At 34.3% G+C, this 18644-nt stretch overlaps 2 protein-coding genes across 2 annotated transcripts; both read left to right on the top strand.

The window, feature by feature from the left end:
• The first annotated feature begins 223 nt into the window (after positions 1–223).
• On the top strand, positions 224–15925 carry LOC106085412 (uncharacterized). Its single transcript, XM_059369342.1, has 3 exons — positions 224–351; positions 3349–3463; positions 15131–15925. Exons 2-3 carry the CDS (start codon positions 3413–3415, stop codon positions 15308–15310), a joined length of 231 nt encoding a protein of 76 aa, XP_059225325.1. The 5' UTR covers positions 224–351; positions 3349–3412; the 3' UTR covers positions 15311–15925.
• On the top strand, positions 3651–7141 carry LOC106085411 (uncharacterized). Its single transcript, XM_013249644.2, has one exon. The coding sequence runs from the start codon at positions 5146–5148 to the stop codon at positions 6265–6267; it is 1122 nt and encodes a 373-aa protein (XP_013105098.2). The 5' UTR covers positions 3651–5145; the 3' UTR covers positions 6268–7141.
• Positions 15926–18644: the final 2719 nt, after the last annotated feature.

Below are 18644 nucleotides of genomic sequence, written 5' to 3' on the forward strand. Positions count from 1 at the left end.
ACTTTATACCTCAAACATCTTAAGTTTTAATATCAGTCGGTTGCCACTAGCCTTCAGAGACATCAAAATGATTTTGATGTTTAGCTATTTGTATTAACGCTTATTTGCCTGCATAATAACTAGACGCTTGCTTCAGACTCTTTGATTAGGTTTAGCCGTACGAGCCGACGATAACGGAAGCTGCTCGCCGCCGGCTGTCTCAGATTCGGCTTTGCACACTGTCCCCACGACTAACCAGCAACAATACAAGAGATCGAGAAAAGAAATTAGTGTGTGTTTCGCGAAAAGTTGTTAAAGTTGATAAATTTTAAAAATCATCTCAAAAAGTCGTCACAAAATTTTGTGAGGAAGGTATGCGAAAATATTTTAACAAACATTCAAAAAAATATTGTGGAAAATTGTGAAGTTCTGTTCTGTAGTGATGGGGTTTTGAATTCTTACATAATTTTGACGATGGCCAATAATGAGATGGCCATTACAACAGGAACAGCAACATTAACGTTAAAAATTTTAAGGATTAAACCAAATTTGACTGAAGAAAAATTATTCAAAAGTTTTTTTTTTAGACAAAGAAATAAAATTCTCTTTAATGAGAAAGCTTATAGGAAAAACACGTTTAAGAATCAATGGTGGCTAAATGTTGTCAAGCAGCTGTTTTTTCCCCCAACCCGCATCCGCATATATTTTCTTTTTTCTGATTGGAGTGCGATTTTATTTTTGCATTTGCGCCTTTGAAAGTGTTTTCACAACAAATAATTAACCCTGAACTAGAAGAATCCTTTGAGAATGTTGAAAAGAGACATAGCTACCCTTACCAAAGAAAATAAGAGCAATAAGAGCTGCAATATCTAATTTGGTACTTTTTTAACGAACGGGTTTTTATTAACAACGGTTTTGTTTGGGCCAAATATCTTATTAGCTAGGCGTTTTACACGAAATATTCGAAGACTCATTTTGCAACATTCCGCTAAGATTTTTGATTAAAAAAAGCCTTAAATGGTCTCTGCGGAGAAGCGCAATGAAATGGAATCTGATGCTTGAAAGCAAAAAGGCTCCCATGCTGACGTCTTTCTATATAGTTATAAATGCACGTGATATGTTGGCCCTTCAATATACTGTATAAGTGTATAGCAGTTCTATATAAGTGTATATAAAAAAAAAAAACTATATACTACCTACATAGAGATATTATATTCATGATTTATTCACCTTAACCTTAAATTACAAGAGACCCATTATAAAACTCAAGTATTGTTGTTTTTTTATCTTTTGAGAGCATGCAGTTTTTCCTTCGCCTTCACTTTCAACATAGACCATCTGTAATAAGGTGGGTCAATTTTTTAATTGAAAGTTGTTAACAAAATCCGAAAATACGACGAATTATAAGGAAATTCCAATTTGAGCTTCCGTCCGTCGGCTGGTAACTTTATATGGGAGATATGTACAATAGTGGCCAAAACATTTGCAACCAACACAGAAATTTCAAAAAAAATTGTTTTTAGTTTTTTTTGCCATTTTTGGATAATAATTACGCCCTCTGTAGGCTCAAGTAGTCAAGATCCCAGATCGGTTTATAGGACAGCTATGTCAGGTTATGTATCGATTTGAACCATATTTAAAACAGTTGTTGGAAGTAATAACAAAATACCTCAAGCAAAATTTCAGCCAAATCGGATAAGAATTGCGCCCTCAGATAAAATCTTGAAAAAAATTAGTCTTCCTGTTGACTCCAGCTATTATCGATAATCAATTAGTTCCCATGGTGCACATCCTCAATGCTAACTTGGATATATTAACGCAGTCGTAAGCCTTTTCGACATCAACGCACATTCCAATCACCTGTTCACCCGACGCCTTGATCTTATTAACCAAATAATTGACGCAGTTCGCATCAATGCCAGCATCTTCCACTTCCCTCCAAACATTTGGAAGTGACTTTCTCACTCCCTCTCTGAATAGTCACTTTTCAGGTCCTTTTGTATAATAGTTTGTAGAGATTTCAAGATTTGCAACAACAAAATACATAACTGTCGGAATTCTATCATTCATGTTTCGCTAATTAGTTTCTCATAATCAACTGTTATTGCTACAAATTTAAAAATAGATTTTTTGTTGTTGTTTTGGACGCTAACTCAAAAAACCCCACACAAAAGAATGTATGTTTACTTAGCCTTCTGTTATGAAGAAAGACCGGTAGCACGCCCCACAATCGTAAGGTTGGCTGTTCAAATCCAAGTCAGGGAAAATCATTGCAAATAAAATCTTCGACTATTAATCTCGATTTAAAAAAGAAATAAATTAGAAAGAGAATTAAAAATAAACTTCACTCTAACAGGTAAAAAAAAACATTAGAAAATTATTATCATTAAAAAATATTTATTTTTAGTAATGACTTTGATAATCGAATTTTAAACTTTTGTAGTCCCTATTTAGTCACTTATGGGTATATATCACAAAGTGGCACGTTTTCTCCCGTACCGAGACTCTAATTAGAGTAAAAAATGATATCGCCTGAGATTGTTATCAACTTCCTTGAGTGTAGATTTAGTGACTCGCACAATAGAAAATGTTTGCAGGGTTGTTTCAAAATAAGTTGTAATTGCAAGAGCAAAAAGCACATCACTATCTTCCACAACCGTTATTTCTTCGTACAGATTAATTGCATTAGCTTGCGATGAAAGAAACACTTTTTTTACTTATTTTAGCAGTATATTTATTTATATTTATATACAAATTCTTATATATGCATCCACAAGTAACATATTTTTTCCCACCCCGAATATGTACATGTGAGCAAGATCACTAACACTAGCAAACACTATGTTACAATTAGAAGTTTGGCGATCGCGTTTATTATACGTAAGAAAACGACTTGTTGCGCACCGATTGTGGTTGTGCTCTTTTTGGGCGCTTGAAATGTAAATTTTCTCTAGATGAAAAAACAAGTTATGGCGAAGTGAACATTTTTCATTAATAATTTTCGCTTAATTTTTTATTATGGATTTTCACCGCGAAAACCGTATACAGTACCAACCTTAAGAAAATGACTTGTTGCGCAGCGACTGTGATTGTGTTCTGCTTGGGCGTCATGAAATGTAAGTTTTCCCTAGATAAAAAAAACAAGTTATAGGGAAACGAACACTTTCATCAATATATTATTATTTTTTAAATAGAGTTTCCTGCGCCTCGGTCCTATTAATAAATAACCATTTAAATGTGTATGATTATGGATCAAATAATAATAGAAAATTTAATGTTCCATTTTATTGGATTACAAATTATAATAATTATTAATGATTATTTCCCCTTGTACTAATTCTTATTTTGCCTTTTTGTACTTCATTGCAGACAATACATTTAAACACAATAAATAATAAATATTAAGGATATTAACAAAAAATTTAAATAAAACATGAGAACTTCCACTGTGAGCCGATATGCGTTGCGTTTGACTTTTGGACAGGTAAGTTACTAATAAAAAACATATACATACAACTTCTAAAAAAAATAAAACAAAAAAAAAATAAAACAAAAAAAAAATATAAAAAAAATAAAACAAAAAAAAAAAAAAAATAAAAAAAAATAAAACAAAAAAAAAAATAAAACAAAAAAAAAAATAAAATAAAAAAAATATTAAAACAAAAAATTAAATTAAAATAAGAAATATTTTACTAAAAAAATATAATGGTTTTCGATCATTTATTATCATTACAAAACTAGACAATTTATATTCTTAAGAGGTTAATTGATTAAAAACTGCTTAGTTTGTTAAGATCAAAATTTAGATACCCCTCAAGGGAGATTCTGCAAAAATTGTCATAAAACAGCTCGCACAAAAATTGAAGCTTTTAAGGGCTTACACACATGTGAGCTAGATGCCATATGTACATCATTAAAAGTACTTAACTACTAAATTTCCTATGAACATTTCACTACGGGACAGGGGATACTTCTCTCATATCAATGAGTGCATAGCGATCAAAGTTTAAGCTGAATTATAAGGGGCTTGCTTTTTTATGACGAGTCCGAACGGCATGACGCTTAGCCACACCGCTTGGTAGAGAAGTTTTGACATGACAGGAAACCTTAAAAATGAAGCCAGCATTAGTTAAGGGATAACCACCGCTAACAATTTTTCTTATATTCATGCCGGGATTTGAATCCAGGCGTTCGGCGTCATAGACCGACATGCTAACCTATGCGTCACGGTGGTCTCATAAAAAATATTCGAGATATATTTTGAAGTGGATAGCTTTGTTCGTTCGAACGCTTTGATGGTATGATTTCAACAAACGGGCAATAATTGCTGGATTATATTGGAATGTCAAGCGGATAAAGAAGGTAAAAAATGTTTAAAGAGCGAAGATTGATATTTCGAGAAGTTACAAAAGGAGATCTATCTAATTGTGGTCTTAATCATATTGACTCGCTTACAATCGTTGTTGTTGTTGTAGCCAGGTAGTGATCCTCGTCAAGCTCCTATAGGTGAGCCAGCTCGTTCCGATCCAAAGGACCGATCGCCGCATGCAATTGTTGTTGTTGTAACCACATTTTGATGTGGAGGTGGCGATTCTCGTCAAGCTCCTGTAGGTGGGCAAGCTCGTTCCGGTCTAAAGGACCGATCGCCGCGGGAACTGGTTGGTTATTTAAAGACACCAATAACTCGCCTTGTCATATCGAGCATCGTAGGCACTCAGTATTTGTGTAAGAGTCGGTGCCACCCCACCTCTCACTGAGACTCTCCGCTCGATACCGCTGATTGTCCGCGACTGCAGTTACAGCTACTCTGGATGGAGCATTACACTATCCGCAACCTGTGGACGCGCCCGGTAGTTCGCAGCTAAGCTTCCCTGACCATTGTGTTAAAAAGGGCCAATATTTTTCTATGCAGAATAGTTTATTACGTATTACGACTTTTTTATTAGAATTTCAAAGTGAAATAACTTTTTTTTTAAATATTAAGAGTTGAGTAGTTGTAACCAAAAAATCACTTATTTAACGGTTTTAGGTTTCCTAAAGAAATGAGGTACGCATCTAAGTGAAAGAAAAGCCACAGAAAATCATAACTGATTTTAAAAAATGTCAGGTATTGCATAACGTTAAGCATACCACCATTACATCCCACTGATATTCATTCACCACACTATGGAGTCATCTTCAAACTTTACACAAGAACTCAAAGTCGGAGATCTTTGTTATGATTGCCAGCAAAAGGGAATCGAAAGCCGTTTGCGTTATTTCCTCATCAATTTAAATGAAGACACCCTGCTGAAATGTGAAAGTGATAGCTGTATGTATCCCTACAATGAGGATATCTCATCTTCTGATGAGGAAGAGGAAGATAATGCGAAATTCTTGGAAACTGATTTCAGTTTTACACATTATATAAATTCACCGCCACCACCAGTACCAACAGCTGCATATATTGCTGTTGATGGCGATGGGCCATGTGAACCAAGCATGATTATTAATCAACAAAAGCAAAGCCAAAATGAAATGGAAGCAGCAACGGTTATCTCGAGTTCAAAGCAAACCGTTGAACAAAAATCTATAGATATGCCCAATAAATCGGAGGCAACTGCAACTGATGCTGCCATAGCAGGGGAAATGAAAAAAACTAAACGGTCAAACAAAAAAATAGAGAAACCTATTAAAAAAGAAAAGGAGAAGAAGCCTAAAATCACAAAAGCCAAGGCCAATGATAAAAACACCACTAGGGCCCCAAGAAAAGGGAAAAGGAAAATCGAAGAAGACTTTGAAACAAAATCTAAGGCGGAGATCATTACCTTATGTGGTAGCTCTGCAGCATTATTTCAGTTTAAAACTAAAGCTTCTTGCCAGAAAGCAGCTGCTACAGCATTAGAAGCTGAGTCTAACTCCTCTGCTGCCTCAATATTGCAATATAAGCCTAAACCTGCTGGCAATGACAATTTGGCAATGACCACAACTGAAAGGGGTGCTCTGGTTCAATCACTTCAGAATGAACTGGAAAATTTAACATTCCCAGCAGCTTCAAATTCCATACTCACTTCTATGCGAGGAAGTGTCAGTGGCTTTCAGCCAAACTCTAGCAGGGAAATTATACCAAAGGCCGACTTAACTTCAATTTCCTCAATTGAAGAAATTCCCAAAGCCAGCCTTATATCCAGCAAACCAAAAGTTGTATTAAAACCCAAAGCAAAATCTAAAAAGCATGGAGCTATAAAACGAGAAGAACCCTCTGCCTCCGAAGATGAAAGACATACAGCCTCTGATAGCACTGTCTAGGCAAATCTTTGAGTTTCAAGCAACAATGTTTTGCATGTCAAAAAGGGAGATTTTTTAAATTGTTTTACAAACCTATTATCATATTTATTGCTAAATATTATGAAATAATTCCTATAGCTATCAATTGATATGTTAAATACAAGCACATATAATTTTAATATACTTATATGAATTTGCCGCCATTGTTTAATTTATTTCACAATCAACAACGAATTTTTTACTTCATTTTATTATTGACAGAAAATGAGGCAGATAATCGTCATGTATAGGAGAACAGCAGTTTACATCAAGTAAACAGAAAATCAGAAGACAATTTAACGTCACTTGAATATGATGACAAGTACAAAATAGAAAAGTGAAAGGGATTCAAATTGTACACACATTGTATGAATCCCTTCCCTCCCTTAGAAGCTAGTTTTAACACGTTCTGATTCTAAGGCAGCGAAATATCAGATAAAAGAGAAAGGTGTGAATCTATTGAGTTAATATCGATTAGACAATAACTTGCACTACTTTGTCAATGAGCTAATAATTTGTAAGAAATTTTTCCAATAGACTGAAGGCCAACCCCCTAATTAGGTCGATTAGGTATACGAATGTAAAAATATTGTTTTGTAAGATTAAAAAAGTCATTCAAGGTGAAATATTTTCTTTGCATGTTGTCTAAGGCTTAATTTGTATAATATTTGAAACTGGCCGAACCGGGCCCGCTCCGCTAGGCCTTCTTTAACTCTCTTATATCTTTTTAGGGTGGGGACACTTCGTCCTTTAGGGCGTACCACAAAACACTTGGCTCCAAAATTGGATATCAAATTCGTTTTCTACTCTCAAATACCTTTCATTTGAGTCCCATATTGTCATAATGGGTCAAATAACATATTTGACTATCTTTAGGAGGAAAAGCGTCACTTAGACTTGAATCCAAATTTTAATGTCTATTCGTAATCTACTCCCTAATACCTTTCATTTGAATCCCATATGGTTATTTTTTTGTCTTTAGGCAAAATTTCATAGAAATTTTGTCTTTAGGCAAAATTTTTTAGAAATTTTATCTTTAGGCAAAATTTTTTAGAAAATGGCAAAATTTCATAGAAATTTGTCTTTCGGCAAAATTTCATAGAAATTTTGTCTTTAGGCAAAATTTCATAGAAATTTTGTCTTTTTGCAAAATTTCATAGAAATTTTGTCTTTATGCAAAATTTCATAGAAATTTTGACTTTAGGCAAAATTTCAAAGAAATTTTGTCTTTAGGCAAAATTTCAAAGAAATTTTGTCTTTAGGCAAAATTTTATAGAAATTTTGTCTTTAGGCAAAATTTCATAGAAATTTTGTCTTTAGGCAAAATTTCATAGAAATTTTGTCTTTAGTCAAAATTTCATAGAAATTTTGTCTTTAGGCAAAATTTCATAGAAATTTTGTCTTTAGGCAAAATTTCATAGAAATTTTGTCTTTAGGCAAAATTTCATAGAAATTTTGTCTTTAGGCAAAATTTCGTAGAAATTTTGTCTTTAGGCAAAATTTCATAGAAATTTTGTCTTTGGGCAAAATTTCATAGAAATTTTGTCTTTAGGCAAAATTTCATAGAAATTTTGTCTTTAGGCAAAATTTCATAGAAATTTTGTCTTTAGGCAAAATTTCATAGAAATGTTGTCTTTAGGCAAAATTTCATAGAAATTTTGTCTTTAGGCAAAATTTGATAGAAATTTTGTCTTAGGCAAAATTTGATAGAAATTTTGTCTTTCATAGAAATTTCGTCTTTCATAGAAATTTCGTCTTTCATAGAAATTTTGTCTTTAGAGAAAATTTCATTCAAAATCTGCCATAGAATTTTGCCGTTGGTTGTATTTTTGTTGTTCTCTTCTGTATAATTCATCAACCAAACACTTGTTGCAGGCAAATAAGAAAAAAAAAAAAAACAGACTAATGAAAGCAAAAGTGTGATAAAAACATGCCCATAACTTATTTTCCCATTCATATTTTTTAAGAAAACATTGTTAGTATTTGCTTGCACATGCTATGGCTGCGGTTGTTGAGGTCTAGACAAAAAATTTTGCCTTTGAGTTTTTTTTGTAGTCACACATAAAACTCCGTTTCATTAGCTAGGTTGATTCTATGGCGTATTACAGTTTTCATAAAATGCGCATTGCATTATGTGTAAATAGAAAGAGCATGTAATTGATGTATTTGGTCATAGGAGGGAAACCTAAGTATTACACAGGCAATACGTGTGTTATAAAAGTTTTCGTAATCTGTTTATGCCCCACACAGGGATGCCAACTAAGTGCTTTTGGCGCTAGGTTTAGGGTTTGCTAGGGCATTTAAAACCCGAAAAGGTACTTTGGTACCCTTTGGTAAAAAAAAAATGCAAAAAATAAAATTTTTAATTTTAAGGAGTTTTGTTTATTTTACGATTTGTCTTTGAATTTCGAACTGCGGAATGCTTGATAATTTTCTAAATTCGAATAAATGATGGAGTTACAGCGTTTTCGAACTTAAAAATGACCTAGAAAATTTTAGGCTCAAAAATAATTGGTTTTTGCTATTTTTTTCATAGAAAATTTTGAAACATTGATTCTATCAGCACCATTAAGGAAAGAGCTTTAATTCACGAATCCAATGTTGTTTTCAAAATTTCGGAGTTCGAAAATCTAAGGAAGTTACAGCAATTTCGAACTCACATTGATGTTTTTTGCATTTTTCGGGTACCAATTATGCGGTTGGGCTTGTTTTTTGAAGAAAATTCTCGGGAATCGGGTTAAAACACATTTTTTTCCCACATACTTCATTTCTGTATATTGAACTCAAAAAAATTTTTCGCATCAAAAATTTCAAATTTTGGCAAGTTTATCCCCTAAGGAATTTTGTTTATTTTATGATTTGTCTTCGAATTTCGAACTGAACATTGAACACTCTATTCAATAAGTCGTGGTGTAGAGTGTTATGTGGTATGAAATAGACATCACTAAATAAAATAAATAAAACAGGTCTATTATCTTATCAGCTTGTATGGTCTAAACAGAAAAAGTGGTATACGTAAACCAGAGAAAACTAGTTAAAAAATTCTACCGGAATTTGTGGTTTTATGTATTTATTCATTCATATTATTGCAGTAATTATTTTTTAAAATAATTTTAAAGAAACCATGTGACTCAAATTCACAGCAAACAGCAATATGCGACGAATTGAAAAAGGCTAGAATATTTCCATATAATTGGAAGCATACATAGTATACTCGTATTTTATTCAAACTACATTAAAGTATTCATGATATCTACTCAATGTGACATTCGGTTATAGTTAATGCAATTTTATCGCCCAATTGTTTGTCAAGTGTTAATCAACTCAAAGAGAGAAAAAGTAAATAAACACATTAATGGGACAGTGGATAGTGTTATTGAAATCCAAAAATTCCCATTGACGTCAGGCGGCTAGGGAAAAATTTTTGTTTATGATGGAAAATATAATATATTTTGATATAAAAATGAAAACAATACTTATATATATATATATCCAATGCGGTTAATAAACATATACCAATGTTGAATTTTTATAATACGCATTTAATTTTTCAAAAATTTCATTATTTTTGTTTTTTTTTCTTATTTATGGCTAAAAATAAAATGCATCTTTTTGGCCCATATATTGTATAAAAAAAAACCAAAAACACTTGAAACTCAAAAACACATCATTCATTTCGATTCTTATTTAAGAACTGATAACATAATGTAAACAAATATTGTATAAATTAAGAAAAAAACAAGTAAAAGCGTGCTAAGTTCGGCCGGGCCGAATCTTATATACCCTCCACCATGGATCGCATTTCTCGAGTTCTTTTCCCAGCATATCTTCTTGGGCAAAAAAGGATATAAGGAAAGATTTGTTCTGCTATTAGAGCGATATCAAGATATGGTCCGGTTTGGACCACAATTAAATTATATGTTGGAGACCTGTGTAAAATGTCAGCCAATTCGAATAAGAATTGCGCCTTTTGGGGGCTTAAGAAGTAAAATAGAGAGATCGATATATATGGGAGCTGTATAAGGCTATAGACCGATTCAGACCATAATAAACACGTATGTTGATGGTCAAGAGAGGATCCGTTGTACAAAATTTCAGGCAAATCGGATAATAATTGCGACCTCTAGAGGCTCAAGAAGTCAAGATGCCAGATCGGTTTATATGGCAGCTATATCAGGTTATGAACCGATTTAAACCTTATTTGACACAGTTGTTGAAAGTAAAAATAAAATACGTCATGCAAAATTTCAGCCAAATCGGATAGGAATTGCGCCCTCTAGAAGCACAAGAAGTCAAGTCCTCAGAACTGTATATATGACAGCTATATCAGTTTATGAACCGATTTGAACCATACTTGGCACAGTTGTTGGATATCATAACAAAACACGTCGTGCAAAATTTCATTCCAGTCGGATAAGAATTGCGCACTCTAGAGGCTCAGGAAGTCAAGACCCAAGATCGCTTTATATGACAGCTATATCAGGTTATGTTTCGATTTGAACCATACTTGGCACAGTTGTTGGATATCATAACAAAACACGTCGTGCAAAATTTCATTCCAATCGGATAACAATTGCGCACTCTAGAGGCTCAAGAAGTCAAGATCCGAGATCGGTTTATATGACAGCTATACCAGATTATGCACCGATTTGTATTATACTTAACACATTTATTGGAAGTGATACCAAAACACTACGTGCAAAATTTCATTCCAATCGGATAAGAATTGCTCACTCTAGAGGCTCAGGAAGTCAAGACCTAAGATCGATTTATATGGCAGCTATATCAAAACATGGACCGATATGGCCCATTTGATGTACCAACCGACCTACACTTATAAAAAGTATTTGTGCAAAATTTCAAGCGCCTAGCTTTACTCCTTCGAAAGTTAGCGTGCTTTCGACAGACAGACGAACGGACGGACATGGCTAGATCGACTTAAAATGACATGACGATCAAGAATATATAATAGACCTTATGGGGTCTCAGAGGTGTTACAAACAGAATGACGAAATTAGTATACCCCCATACTATGGTGGAGGGTATAGAAAACAAATAAAAAACAAATAAAAACAAAGCACCGGCTGCAAGGTGTACGGAAGTATATACAAAACTCAATGAATATATAAAATTTCGCTTTCGCCATATATATAGACTTAATGTGTTTGTTGCCATGTGGTTAATAAATAATTGCGGGTTATTTGGTTCTTTAGAATATTCTGTCTTATATAATTACTACATTTGAGATATGAGTGCTAACACATGTATGTACGTACGTCTATGGCCAATTGATTTTCTATTTTAATACAATTGTAGTTGTTGTTGTTGTTATTGTTTTGGCTCTTTAGGTGGTTTGTTTTTATTTGACCTCCTTACTGACCGGCGGCGCTACGACGACATTAATCAATTGTGACGTCATTTTGTGAATTTTGTAAATGTTTTGCTAGGTGGTTATGGTTGTTGCTGTGCTTTTGATTAAATTATTTTAAGGAAATAAAAAAGTTCAGCGAACAGCCGCGCGTCATTTTGTATGGTCTGTAACGTCATAAGCATGAACTTGAATTTGTTCACTCAAATTCCTTAACAATTGTTCTTATCGTCGTTGGCAAACTTGTTGATTTTTTTTGTTTTGCTGCCATATTATATTTTGTGTTTTTTCTGTTTCGGCATTCGGCCAGAATACTTTTAAATGCCATTATCTGTGCATTATTTTTAGCTTGGCGTAAAAGTTGTTAATTTTTATTATCTGTTTTGTTTTCGGCATTTTATTTGCCATGTATGAGAGTGTTTAAAACAACAACATATGCAATTTAATTATGTATATAAAGCATTTGAAATTTTGCAAGCAGTAAATATTTGAAGAACCGTATTATAGGTATTATGTGTGTTCGCGTAATCAAAAATTTGTGCAAATATGCACAAATTGTTACTGGAAGTCGTTGGCGTACTTTATTTGCCAGCAAAAAAGAGCGGGAGATTGGGTGAGAGCAAGCAAAATTTTGAGAGTTTGGTAACTGAGAACTTGCAAATTGCTACTGGAGGTTTTTCCACATAGAAAAAGAGAGTGAAGGCTTTGCTTACTCCCCTGCAAATTTTTTATGGAAAAGTGCGCGAACAGATCTATTATCTGGTTTGCTATGTATTTGTTTAATATAAATTCAAATTTATATGCAAACGGTTAAAGCTTATATAAATGTTTGATCAAAAAATCCTATGAGGGTAGCTAAGCATATTTCTGTAATTCATATCAACAGAGATTGATAATCTGTTTTGCTTATGTCAAGTAGCTTCACAGAACAAACAACTGTGTTGTCCAATTTAGTTCATGAAAGAATTACCGTTATTAGTTTAATTTCATTTATCAAGGTATATCTGTGAGGTATACAGTAACAACTCTGTAATAAACTCGACTATTATAAATAAAATTCAACGGTTCATTTCCCCGTACGAATATCTCTTGCTTTCTTGAATCACGTGAATAATGCATGATATGATTAAAAATGTGTTTATATTGATAATCAATTAGTCATTTGAATTAATACATGCTTTCAGCTATAAAGATAAGAAGTAGGTATTATTGATAGAACAAATTTCCCAGACTTCATCACGTTTTGATTTGATGCACCTCGTCTTTCATATTGGTAATGCAATGATTTCATTCCTGAATAGAACTGATAATTTTGTAACAGTTAAAGGTTCATTGAATCTTATCAATTTTTTTTTTTACTAAATTTGTACCAAGGTGTTACACCTCAGTAGAAACGGAATTTGATTAACAACAATGTTTTATAATAGGAGACTTTTTATTTTGCCTAGTGTAGAGTAAAATGTGAGTTAGAAAAATATATACAGGGTTAATTGCTTCATAATTAATAATGTAGGCAACACTAGTACAACACTGATTGACATAAACAAATATCCCGTTACAATAACAAATGCCATATGACTTTTGTAAATTTGCCCATGAATATTGCACTAAGGAACAGGGGCAAATTTCTCACAAATCAATGAGTGCTGTCCGATTCAATTTTAAGCTCAATGATAAGGGATGTCCTATTTATAGCCGAGTCTGAACGGTGTTCGGCAGAGCGACACCTCTTTGGGGAGAAGTTTTTACATGGCAAAGTACCTCATGAATTTCGCCAGCATTAGGAGGGGCTAACCACCGCTGAAAATTTTTCTGATGGTTCTGCCAGTATTCGAACCCAGGCGTTCAACGTCATAGGCGGACATGCTAACCTCTGCGCTACGATGGCCTCCATATGACTTAGGATTGCAAAAATACATTAGAGTTTACAATAGAGGGAGTTGAAAAACCGATAAGTGACAATATAATTCGACATTGTGTTGAACGTCGTAAATGGGCACCGCGAGACTCGGTGGCTCCGGTTGCAATTAGTACTGTGCTTTATTAACAATTTCACTTTTATGGACCGATAGTGGATTGCAACCCAACTACGTTGCGTTGCCAACGTTTAAATTTATTAAGAAGTTTCCATTACTGTAATGCGTTGCATACGTTTTTACAATATATTACGGTCAAAACAATGATAATGAATGATGTTGGCAAATATGTTAAACGTAATTAAAAATTTTGTCAATACCGAATTTATTTGACGGTTTTATCTATTGGCAACGCAACTATAGTTGAGAAGAGTTCTTGTAAAATGTAAACCAATGTAAAAAACTGTTAACCCGATGAGTGCAGACACTACCTTCTTTTAATCTACCTTGGGCAACAGGTCTTATCTTTTGTAAATCAACTTTGTGTAATGCTAGTGTAAACAACAATAGGGTTGTTTTATTTACCCATTAAGCAGATTTTCTTGCTTAGTTTGTATGGAGAAAAGTGCTGTCCCCGATTAGCAAAGCGGCTAGTATTATCGCCGTTTAATAAATCATATGGTGTCATCATTCAATCGGAAAGCAAAAACTAAAAGAGGAAGAACGCAGCATATTTTTTTAACGATTAAACGTTCTGGAATGCAAAAATTGCTTATGATTTTAATAAAATCATATTTATGAAATACGAGAAAATTTTATTTAAAATTAGGTTAGGTTGAAAAGAGGGTGCGGATATTAATCCGCCCCATTCCACTATGGACATACACCTAAGCCAGTTATCGGTTTGTTGTGCGGTCTAAAACTAAAATGAATTATTTTTTTGTTATGTTGATATTTGATTATTTGGATTTGTGTTAGTGTTGCCAACGTTCGATATCAAGGCATTTAGCGGGGAAAGCGATTTATTCACTGGTAAAACAAACCACAAAAAAACAACTCAAATTTACAGCAAGGCAAATGAATAGAAGATAAATTAAGTTGTCCAATAACAATATATTTATGTGCGGTAATGGATTGCAACCCAACTTCAGTTGCATTGCCAACTTGTTAAACAAACTTGGTTTAAATTGCATATTTTTTGCTTAGTAACTGAACGTTCAAAGCGCTGATATTCCCAACTGTACTTAAAACATGTTTACACTGTTCAATAAAACCTGTTTTGATGGCTCTACCATCTGTTTTCCCTTTATAAAATCAGAAAACGCTACATTAGTTTTTTAACTTAATTTTTCAAAACGGCTGTTGTGTGTGTTTCCATCAATATCCACCTGGTTTGATGGCTTTGCGTGTATATTGGAGGAATTAGGACATATTTTTAAACCTTTAGATAAAAAAGGCAGATGTTTCGAAAACTTTTTATTTGGAAAAAAGCAAATTTTAAAATTATAAACCATAAAAAACAAAATATTTTCCATAAAAATCAAATCCGTTAAAAATATTCTAAAAAAAGTGTTAACATTTTTATTTACCATATTTTTTTCTCTTTATTCTCTATTTGCAGTCTTCAACACCGGCATCTGGCAACACCTTGACCACTACCGGTAATCCAGACCGTGTGATTACACGATCAGCTACATGCTTGGCGGTAATCGGAATTGCACTGTCCTCCTTCAGCCTTAAACAGATGTTGTCAACCAGTGCCAATAAATCATCCATACCCATGCGTAAATTTTCATTTTAAACATAGCCGCTCTTAGAGCCCTGAAGATGCTTTTATGAATCCCTCTTGGAATCTTCTTCACTATAATCATTTCTTTTTGCTTTGATCGACTGTTTGATGAACAAGAGAATGTTGTTGGATGTGTTAAAAAGAATGGAGGACGAAGGAGGAAGTAACCACATCTATTAGTAAAGAACACACCACCAAATTCATAAGCAAAAAATAGTTTCATTCAAACAATTACTCCAAAGTTTGGAAAGGATATAATTTACAAAATACCAAAACATCAATAACAAGACAACAATGACGATTGCTGGTAGATTTTACAGAGCAGAGGCAAGGATTGGCAATGGTAAAAAATCTACAAAAAACAGCAACATTACCAAAAATAACAGGTGTAATTCCGCCCTGTGGAAAGAAAGTGGAAGCTGATGTTTTTCGCATGACCCTAGTGTAAATGTGTTTTGTAAAATACAATGATGTACCTTCAACCAAGTAGCAAATAATTAGGAGCAACAATGGTGTAGACAGCGGATGCAACTTGTACATAAATAATATTTTTTATCATTTATTTTTTAAAGCAAAAGACAGACTTGTATTTCCTTTATTTAGTTAAAAGATTTACACTTTAGTTAATATTCTCCATTTGTCATCATTTATTTTAGTTTTAATTAATTGTGACCTAATTTTAAGTAGGGATGTCATATTCTTCACCTTTCTTCGCTTTATCTTACAACTAAATGTTGGACTCTCAACAGGAAATGTCTTTTGTTTTAGGAAGTTCTTAGCCGAGTGTGTGTGTGTGACTTTATGTAGAATTTTTTTTTTTCAATATTTGCAAAAGGAAAAACTGACACATTTTTTGCGTATGTTTGGCTTAGTAAACTATTTTTCCATTCTTGAGTACTTTTTCCTTCTGAAAACTATTGCCAATTCCAAATTTTTTTCTTTGGTTATAACTAAAATAAATTGAGTATTGTATTGCATGTTAAAAAAAGCCTCTTTCAATAAAAGTGGTTATATTTTTTTAAATCTAGTATTTTTATTTTTCCTAAACAAAGATAATAGGGAGGGTCTATTTGTGCTCTTTTGTAAAAAATCTTCAAAGTGCTTAGCAATTAAGTGATTTAACTTGGGGAACAGTATTCGTGCGTTGCGATCTTCTTTTTAAGGTGGATGGAAGTATGGGAAAGGAAAGGTGAAGTATATAGAACATTAGCCGAACCGGGCCCGCTCCGCTGCGCCTTCTTTTTAGCTCTCTAATGTCTTTTTAGGCTGGGGACACTTCGCCTGGAATGCTGATACCGAATTCGTGTCATTGTAGCCCATGACGCTGAACGCGTTCGAATCCTGTTGAAAACATCGGACAAAGCGGTGGTTGGCGACATTTGCAAGGTACAATGCCATGCATGGTCATTTAAACATTTTTTTCCAAAGTGGTGTCGCACTACGGGACGCCAGTCGGACTCGGCTATAAAAAAAGGCCCCTTATCATTGAGTTTAAACGTGAATCGGAAAGCACTCATTTGTGTGTGAGAAGTTTGCCCCTGCTCGGTTCCTGGGGTGGGATGGCACCTCAGATGTTTCGACTAATATGATACCAAATCCCTTTAATTTGAGCCCCAAATTGCCATGGCCGGTGAATATGAACCGTTTGGAGGGACCGCCACCGATCAAGAATATATATACTTTATGGGGTCTTAGACGCATATTTCGAGGTATTACAAACGGAATGACTAGATTAGTATACCCCCATCATGCTGTCCGTGATGCTATATACCCAAAGTTTTTTTTGTCTCAAATTGTGGCATTTTCGGATTTTTATTCCTAAATAGCCAAACCGGGCCCGCTCCGCTGCGCCTTCTTTAACTCCCTAATATCTTTTATTTTAGGGATAATATATCTTTTATCCCTAATATATTTTAGGTGCCATTGTAGCCTATAACGCTGAACGCGTTCGAATCCTGGCGACAACATCGGACAAAGCGGTGTTTATCCCCTCTTAATGTTGGCGATGTTTTCGAGGAACAATGCCATGCATGGTCTTAAAAATCCCTGACAATAGATATCAAATTCGTTCTTTATTCCCAACGGAAATGAAGTTCAGTTTAGGGGGTGCTTTTGGGCGTACCCCAAAACACTTGGCTCCAAAATTGGATTTCAAATTCGTTTTTTACTCTCAAATACCTTTTATTTGAGTGCCATATTGTCATAATGGATCAAACAATCCATTTGACGTATCTTTAGGAGGAAAAGTGCCCCCTGGACTTGAACGTAAATTTTAATGTCATATTCGTAATCTACTCCCGAATACCTTTCATGTGAGCCCCATATTGAAATGAACGTCCAATATGTCTGTTTGGGAGAGATTTTGGGGTTGAGGCGGCCCGATGGGTACTTAGACTGAAATTTTAATACCATATTCGTATTCTAATCCCCAATAGCTTTCTTTTGATACATAAATTGTCTCGATTGGTCCACTTTTGATTTTGGGGTTGTGTTTTCCGCATAAGGAGGAGGGTCCGTCCCCCGTCAGATATCGAAAAATTACCATATTGTGTAGACCAACCTACACAATATGCAAAAATTTCGAGAAAATCGGTTCTGCCGTTTTCAGTCTATACGGAACAAGCAAACCTAGTCCCATTTATCCGTGATTGGCTAATATACCCATTTTGGGCGTTTTTATGGGGATGGGGTGACCCCCTATATTTCGACCTGAATTTGTATGCCAGATTCGTTATCTACTCCCGCATACTTTTCATTTGATACCCATATTGTGCTTATCGGTCCACTTTTGATTTTGGGTGGTGTTTTTGGGGTAACGGTGGATGATCCGCCCCCTTCCGTTATCAACAAACTATAAAGCCTATTTCTACTTCGAGACCGTAATCTACTCCTGAATACCATTCATTTGAGTCCCAAATTGTCATGATTGTCAAATAAACCTATTTAAAGGGGTTTTGGGGCTGGGGCGGTCCCCAGGTACTTGGATCCTACTTTTATTATTCGTGCTCTACTCTTTAATATCTTTCATTTGAATCCCATATTGGCGGTCCACTTTTATTTGTGGGTAGTACTTTTGGGGTAGGGGGAAGGGTCCGTCCCCCTCCCGATATTAAAAAAATTATATAGCTTATGCTTCCTTCCAGACCTACAACCTATAAAATGTGTGAATCGGACATAGGAGAGACGAACAGAAGCACGCAGGCAGTGTAAGTAACTTCGTCTTAGGCCAGGGACGGTACCCTGGATGTTTACAGCGGTTATTTAGCTGATTTCCTGTCTCCTCAGTGTACAACACACTGCTACAACAACAACAACGAAAAACACCACACATATTGGAGCTCAAAGT

This window comes from Stomoxys calcitrans, chromosome 5 (genome assembly GCF_963082655.1).
Source record: "Stomoxys calcitrans chromosome 5, idStoCalc2.1, whole genome shotgun sequence".
NCBI classification, from domain to species: domain Eukaryota; kingdom Metazoa; phylum Arthropoda; class Insecta; order Diptera; family Muscidae; genus Stomoxys; species Stomoxys calcitrans.